This window comes from Hordeum vulgare, chromosome 5H (assembly GCF_904849725.1).
Source record: "Hordeum vulgare subsp. vulgare chromosome 5H, MorexV3_pseudomolecules_assembly, whole genome shotgun sequence".
Lineage (NCBI taxonomy): Eukaryota > Viridiplantae > Streptophyta > Magnoliopsida > Poales > Poaceae > Hordeum > Hordeum vulgare.
Window position 1 is genome coordinate 46,675,907 of NC_058522.1, and position 7,893 is coordinate 46,683,799.

A 7,893-nucleotide genomic window follows, 5' to 3' on the forward strand; every position below is an offset into this window, starting at 1 on the left:
TTGCTTTGTTGAAGGCATTGTTTTGGGATTCCGGTCTTTCTCCAGGGTGAAAACTAAGATTCTTGATCGGGTGACGACAACGCTTGTGCATTGTTTCCTTCTTGGAGGCGTCATTTTTGGAGAAACTTTTTCATTTTATTACTTTTCTCTCTTTTTTATTTTATTTTTAGCTGTGTGCATCTTTTGGTGCAGCAGAGGCTAGGTATAATTAATATCTTTGCGATATTAATTATTCCCTTTATTGAAAAAACTAGCAAACTGTCCAGTGACATGGCAATGAAACAATCAGCAAGAGACAACGACATTTCCAAACTACACTATACATTTGATGCTTAGAAAGTTTAACCAAACTTAATGCCAACAACAATCCAATACAATGGACCTAACAGGAGGAAAAATTTCCGAGAAAACATTTTGGCACTGTATGTAATGATGCAACCAGTCACTTAAAGCACGTTAAAGAGTACCAGTATGATCCCTAAACAAGCCTTAGAGAGAAAACAGTTATGTGCTGCACTAACAGGAAGGCAACAGCAAGTCTGAATCAGTTGACGATTAAGGTTTCTTTCAAGGATAAATGCTTCACTGTCCAGATGGCCGACGCTCCTTCAACCGCCCAGAGGATTGTCGGCGGCCGCCACTCCCGGGAGATGATCTGGCCTGCTTTTGAATTTTCATTAACGGTAGAGAATCTCGTCGCCCTTGGGCAGCCCGCCTGACCCACCAGAGGTACAAGATGAAGATCAACAGGATGATGAAGACAGCTGCAAACAAGATAAAAAGGATCTTGCTGCCATGTGAATTTGACGGAGGCCTCTCCATGACAGTCTCCTTACGAGGAGGGGCAATCTCTTTTCGTGAACAAGCTGAGTGGAAACAGAAAAAAGAAAAGAGAAGTTATAATTCTTTGCAAATGTATAATAGAGCTACCTATTCAATCTTTCTACCGATTTTTCTTGAGCAAGTTGCAAGACAAAAGCACCACACCTTTGCCACATGCTACGACAGGAAACGACCATTTTGCAACAATAGCTCTGTCCTTTCCCTGACAAGAGATATATGATGCTGCCAATTCAGGATAATGAAGCTTTGCCCTCATGAAACGGCATAAACAACACTTCCCATTTTCACCACTAGCCGGCAACTCATCAATTGCATATATCAGTGCTTTGCAACATGAGACTGAGGGTGACTTCCATGACTTGTCCGGTTGCATGCATGAGAGGACTGCAACACTGATCATGTCATATCGACAAGTGCCCTCACTGAAACTTGTATCATGTGTGATGGAATGCACCCCAGTAGATAATAGAAGGATGGCAAGCAAAAAGACCAGCAACGGGTACATAGTACAAACTGTCAAAAACAGAGGAAAAAACTTATCATGCTAAAAAGAAGCGCTAAGTAATCATTGTAGTAATAAACAGTACACAAATAAGGGCAGACAAAGAAAGATGCATCAATCAATTAATCATTGAGGTATGCAATCTATGACTCACTATCTGGCATGCATTTTGGCACAACGATTACAACATGAAGCAGCCTGGTACAGTTAAGTGAATGCAGAAACATTAACTACAAAATATGAAACTAAACACCAACCCTGTACCATAGGATCTCAAGTTAAATGTATTATATACTCCCTCCATTCCATAATTTTGGAACGGAGGGAGTACTTGGAAAGCACAAAGAGAAAAAGAAGTACCTCTCAGTAGTTCCACAATTGCTTTCATGGTTTGGCCTGCAGCTCGTGGAACATCTAATCCTGCATTGCCAATCTTAATATGTAGCTAGCTGTCAATTACTCAATTCCGATCAAGTATAACAACATGACTAAAGCGACGTCATTGGAATATAGAACTAGAATAGCTCAACTTCACAAAAGAAGAAGCATATACCAACCATAGATGTTTTACATGCTCAAGACATGTCAATCTCAACATACTTTACAGTATTGTGTACGAAAATACATGGCCCCACGACCCCAGTTCCCAATCTGTATGTTAGGTGGTCTATCCGTTAAATTAGCAAGACACCTTTCAGCTTGGACCTTGAGCCAGTTAGAGGGATGAGATCTATGATTTGTTGGATTTTTAGGCCTCTATAAAGACGACCACCTATCAGGAATAAAGCAAGAATAGAAGAATAGTTCTTCTATCTTGCCAACAGGGGTGAGGGCCGCTCCCTAACCCTAGTACATAACATATAACATCAGAACTTCTGGCCTATCAGAGAATGCCGAACAGCAGCCAGCCTAAAAGCTTGCACAGCGACATAGTCCAAGTGGCGAACAACTGAAGTATAAGCTATCTATGCATGTAAACAGAGTTCACAAATATTCATCGAAGGAGGATGGAGTATAAGCTATCTATAAGACGGCAACGAATAATTATGGTCCAAATAGAAAATACGAAGCAATCATGCATTAAGCTTCAGGAGTACATACCTGAGAAGAGTTGATTTTTGGAGAATTCACAGTTTTAATTATCCCATCAACACTCCAATCTGGCAGAGATGGAATCGGTTTTGTCCCAGGAAATAGAATTTGAACAAGCTTGTGTCGACCACTAGCTGCTGCCAGCTTGATAGGAATTGCTCCATGCTATATCATGAAACAAAACATAAGACGCACAAACTAACAAAGCAATTAATGTCACCATTTTTTTCATCAAGAAACGTATAAGAAAATGAGACATTGCTGAATTCATCCCACAGGCAGTAACTGTCCTAATGCTGTTATATGAACAGAACAGAAGTTGAAGCTCAAGTTGAGCTAGACACAGTACTCCCTCTCCAATTCTAGTCAGTGTGGTTAAGTACAAGACATGATAGTACATGGTCTTAGAGAAACAACAAAAGTGGAATTCTAGGGACCTACTAGTATCATGTTTCTCAAATGAGATATGCAAAAGCTGCTGTATCGAATTTTGTGACCTACTTGTATCCTGATTCTGCGATGAGATATGTAAAACCTGTTGTGTCACTTGGCACTGGAGCTGCAATCTTGGGATGTCTGACTAGGTCAATTAGTCCAAACTCTGAAGCAAACCAAAACAGATGCAACTAGAATATAAACCTACTGTAAAATTATTTACTTGACACATGAACAATCAGTACAATGCACTGATCTCCGCAGAGGTTTTAGCTAGATTCCACCCGGCAGCGCATAAGCGGGGAGAGAGGGTCAAGATCATAACTCTGAAAGCGTTAGAGCTACCAGTAAACAGAGAGACAAAAACAGAGCTACCTGGTTAGAGATGTTAAGATTGGCTCCACCATCTGGTAAGACCTTGGCAAAGTCGGTTAAGCCATCATCAACAGCCTCCATTAAAGGGGTTGGTCCAGAGCATTTACGAGCGCTCACATCAGCACCCGCCTATAAATAGAAGTAGGGTAAGCTTAGAGGTAGGATTTACGCAAGTAATCATGATAGTAAGTTCAATAGGAACAGAAGGCTGGTTTGCTAATCAAGATTTTCTACCCAACAAGCTATGCTTAAGGAATCAGGACACATATACAGATAGAAAAAAGAACATAAGAAAATGCATCAAGTCAGTAAGTTATTGGACCTCAATAAGTAGCCTCATGCATTTCAAGGACTTCCCACAGTAAGTCATCACGAGTCGTGAAAATACATGATGGGCAGCTTTATTGGGCTGAAAAAGGAAATGAATCACAATTTTGAAAACATCTAGTCAGATGTATATTTCCACCAAGTGTTCTGATGCACCTCCAAGAATAAACCATTTGATCTTCAAGCCAAATGAAATTTATAGCATTTGCATTTCTGATACATACAGATATGCGTCCTGTTAGGTAACCATGAAAAAAACAACTTACATCAGCCCCATGCTCCAGTAGAACCATTACAACCTGATCGTGGTCCTTCACAGCAGCCAAGTGTAATAGCGTCCCTCGGTAACAGATAGGATCCACATGTCGTCCTTTGGACAGCAATAGCCTTACAGACTCACAGTGCCCTGGAGGCACAACAAAATGCAGTACATATCCAAACAGATCAGTGATGAGAACCTAAACCAGCAAGCCTCTACGGCGTATATATTGACAGTAATTGTAGGCAACTAATATTTGATTTTCCATTTTTGCCGAAGCTATGCAAGCAATGTCATTCAGCGTCAAAAGAGTGTACCGAGGAATGAGAAAGCGCACCTGCCACTGCTGCATTGTACAGCGGCATGGAGACCTTCTCGTCGGGCATCGCAGGGTCACCGACATGATCCCTCGTAATCTGGACATTCCCCTGGAGTGCGGCGAGGAATATGGGTGTCACACCTGCAAGGGAACACAACATCTCGGTAGTAACCAAAGGAGAAGAACTTCCTGCATGGATGCACAAGATTTCAACTAGCTGGATGCGAATGCGCACCTGTCTTTGACTCCGAGTTGACATCAAGCCCCGCTCCTTCCACCAGGAACCGGCAGCTCACCAGGCAGCACTGCCTCGAAGCGAAATGAAGCATGGTTTCCACATCCGCGGCCTTGGCTCGCCGCAGGCCCACCTTCTTTGCTGGTTCTAGCAAGGAGAAATCGCAGGAACAAACTGAAGTCAGACATCAGAAACATCTCAACGAGCAAAATGGGGAGGATTAATTCAAGATGAAGCTTGCACAGACGAGACGAGGCACCAAATCGGCCACTCGCCCCACTGATTTCGTGTAGTGAGGCCGCAAAGTCTCGGATTTGGAGGGAACCACATTTGGGGGTTTTCGCCTAAATGAGCGAATCGAAATTCCGCCGGAAAACTCACAGGGAAAGTGCGGATCTGATGTTCGCAGGGAAACCATCCAACCCCGAATTCGTCCGCAGTGCACGAGCACCACTCGAGCGTTCGAAACAAGGAAGACTAATCGAGCATACAACATTCCACCAACGGCAGAGAGGGGGAGAGAGAGAGAGAGAGAGAGATGCGGTTCTTACTCTTGAGGGCAGCGTCGATGCTGGAGGGGGAGGAGGCCATGCCGGCGGCGGCGGCGAAGGTTCTAACGGAAGCTAGGCGGCGCCAAGGACGTAGGGTTTCGGGAATTTTGGGAGGGAGCGGGTGAAGGCGAGGCGACGGCGACGGCGACGGCGAGACTGGGGAAGGAGGCGGTGTCTGTGGCGCGAAACAGGCTGTCTGGGTGGGAGGGAATGAAAAGCAAGCCGCCGTCACGCCAACAGTCCTGGCCAAACGGGCCGACCCGGCACGGCCCGGTACGGCCGCCATAAACCGGCCCGGCCCGCTCAGGCATGAATATTAGCGGGGCCGGGCCGGGCCGGCCCATGTGCGCGACCTCCCAACCCAGCCACGGCACGGGGGCTATATAGGTCGGTCCGTCAGCACGTCGGGCCCGCTAGTCTGCTAGGCTTTTAGCATTTTAGGCTGTTATTTTGGTCGATTTTGACCTGTTCGCTGTTTTTTGGGCCGATTTTAACATATTGGGTTGTTTTTGGCCGATTTTGGCCTATTGGGCTATTTTTATCTTATATACATATATATAAATAAATAATAAAAACGGTAAACGGGTCGTGCCGTGTTGGCCCGCGTGCCCAGCCTTCAGGCCCACGCACGGCTGAAGGCGGACTGCGTGCCTGGCACGACCCGATTAGTCTGTGTCGTGCCTAGCCTGTGGGGTGCCGGGCCGCCGTGCTTCTGGGCCGGCCCAGGAAGCATGGCCCGTTTGGCCACGATTGCACGCCAACTCCAAAGCGCTCTCTCCTCGTTTTCTCTAACTGCCCTCGAGAGGCGTTCTAGCAGGTGGTTCTTGCTTTTCTCGCCGGCGGGAGTTGGCTCCACTTCCCTCCGCTCGTCGCTCCGGCGGAGGCGTGAGGGTGGGAGAGCCTGGTTCCTTTCGTCTGGTCTGGATATAGGCTTAGGATAGATATATCGGGTGTCTGTGTTCGATCGGTGCCGACGTCGTCATCGCGAATAAAGTTTTCCAGGCCACCGACTCGGCAACGTTCTTCTGCGACATCGAGGTGCCATGGATTTGTGTTCGAGCGGGTTCCGCAAGACGCAGGTGCGGAACTTGCTCAGGTTCTTGTTTCTTCGACTTCGTCCACGTTACATCGGCTGCGTCCACAGCGTTGCCGTGAAGCCGAAAGTTCGTGTATTGGAGTTGGCCGCCGTTGCAATGCCGGTCTTGTCCAACGGATAGTCCACGTGAAGATTTGGCGGTGGAAGATGGTTGCCGGTTTTGAAGTTTTTCGACGATCCTATCAGTCGAGACCTTCAAGACCGCAATCCAAGGTGTGTAAAGTATTTCTTCGGCCGACGATCCACATCGACATGTGCGTTGCCACTTGTGACGGCGCCTATTCAGAGGTTCATAACGCAGCTTCGCTGCTATGGCACAATCTTGGATCTTGGCAAGTTGGAGACCTATGTTTCTCTCATCCGGCGAACGCTTCGGCGTCGGCGGCGGCTAGATTCTTTGGTGATGATGATGTAAATTTTATTGTGTGTTATCTCTCCGGACTATTTCACAGAGAAGCCATATATGTTGTATGTTGCTATTTTTATGAATAAATATATGGTTTCTCCTAAAAACGCGTGACCCAAGACGTACCTCCATCCCTTTTATCTATTTGAGGGTGGTAATAGATTCATATTCATCCCCATCATGGCAACAGGCAGCAAATAATTTAAAGCAAACATATAAATAATTCCACAGATAAAAATATATTATTACAAATGTAAGTGCATCTAGTGTCCCTTAGTGATTTTGGTGTATTGAAGACTTATAGGTTAAGAGACTAATATGTTTGTGAGTGTACACATGCTCTATAAGTCGCTGAGAAGTTTTAGTTATCCGATGAATATCGACCCCTAAAAATGTATGTCTTTAGGTGAAGACTTTGGTCCTTCCTTGAAGACTTTGATCACGAAGAAATTGCGATGAAATTGATATTCCTCATGAAGATATTGAAGATGAGGAATTCGGTGTCTTCTGGAAAAAAACTCTGAAGACTTTGAAGCGTGAAGTTTTCTCTCTGTTTCATTTTCTTTACACTTGAGTCATAGGAACGTCGTACTGTTAAAGGAGGTCGAGGTAAAACTACGGAATGATTTTCCTCATGATGCTCAACCCAAGCCTAAATCTACCAAAGCCTCAAAGTGAGGAATATGAGAGACATGAGGACTTTCATAGTTGAAAGTCCCGACCGTTGCCACGACACATGCCACCTCACTGATCTTATCCACCCAACGGTCACATTACTTAAGGGCATTTATATCAAATCATGTTGGGATGCTCCCAGGCTATAAATAGCCGCCCCCAGAACCACTTGTGGTTGGCTGCTCCAAGAGAAACTGACACTTGTCATTTAGAGCAACCCAATTCCTCGGAGTCTTCAGAGAAAATCATCTAGTGAGGATATACCCCAAACACCAAACCCAAACCAAAAACCCAAGTGATTGAGCATCACTGAAGAAATTGTTCCTGTGTGGAACCAACACTTTTACCTTTGAGGACTGTGTATCTCCAAACGGTTAGGCGACATGGTCTATAGCATCCAGCAATCAATTGTGGATCGTCGGGTGACCGAGTTTGTGAGGGTTTGGAAGTCTGCCCTGAAGACTTACCACGAGTATTGGGCGAGGACTATGTGCCCTTAGCTCAAGGAGAATACGGTAAGGACTGTGTGTCACGGGACTGTGTGTCCTTTTGGTTTCAATACCAAGCCACTCCGAACCAGACGTACAACTGTCACATTAGTTGGAACTGGGTCATCAACTACTGTCTTCATCGAGCTACGGTTCTATTTCTTCAACTCTTTCATTTCCTCAATTTTATGTTGAATACTTTCATGTGTGATGTTTGAAGAATTTGTCTGAAGACTTTCTCTGAATTTCCTCAACCTCAAATTCTTCACTTGAGTTAATCTTCACCTGCT

At 45.1% G+C, this 7,893-nt stretch overlaps 1 protein-coding gene across 5 annotated transcripts; it reads right to left on the minus strand.

Moving 5' to 3' along the window:
* Positions 1–304: 304 nt before the first annotated feature.
* Positions 305–5,141, minus strand: LOC123397805 (B-cell lymphoma 3 protein-like). 5 transcript variants are annotated; one of them, XM_045092336.1, is made up of 10 exons: positions 4,939–5,141; positions 4,388–4,534; positions 4,171–4,293; positions 3,841–3,980; positions 3,570–3,656; positions 3,248–3,376; positions 2,447–2,602; positions 1,706–1,778; positions 988–1,356; positions 305–866 (listed from the first exon to the last, which is right to left on the minus strand). In XM_045092336.1, the coding sequence occupies exons 1-10, from the start codon at positions 4,976–4,978 to the stop codon at positions 583–585; spliced, it is 1,548 nt and encodes a 515-aa protein (XP_044948271.1). In that variant the 5' UTR covers positions 4,979–5,141; the 3' UTR covers positions 305–582. The 5 variants fall into 5 exon arrangements, with proteins under 5 accessions (XP_044948271.1, XP_044948272.1, XP_044948273.1 ...); XM_045092337.1 differs by lacking the exon at positions 3,570–3,656; XM_045092338.1 differs by lacking the exon at positions 2,447–2,602.
* Between the last annotated feature and the right edge of the window lie 2,752 nt (positions 5,142–7,893).

What these genes read in the sequence shown, in the direction of transcription:
- LOC123397805 (XM_045092336.1), bottom strand. Translation starts at nt 4,978, where the DNA reads ATGGCCTCCTCCCCCTCCAGCATCGACGCTGCCCTCAAGA. An exon ending in CAACTCGGAGTCAAAGACAG is followed by an intron (nt 4,294 to 4,387) that starts GTGCGCATTCGC and finishes GTTCCCTTGCAG; the next exon opens with GTGTGACACCCATATTCCTC. An exon ending in GTACAATGCAGCAGTGGCAG is followed by an intron (nt 3,981 to 4,170) that starts GTGCGCTTTCTC and finishes TTGTGCCTCCAG; the next exon opens with GGCACTGTGAGTCTGTAAGG.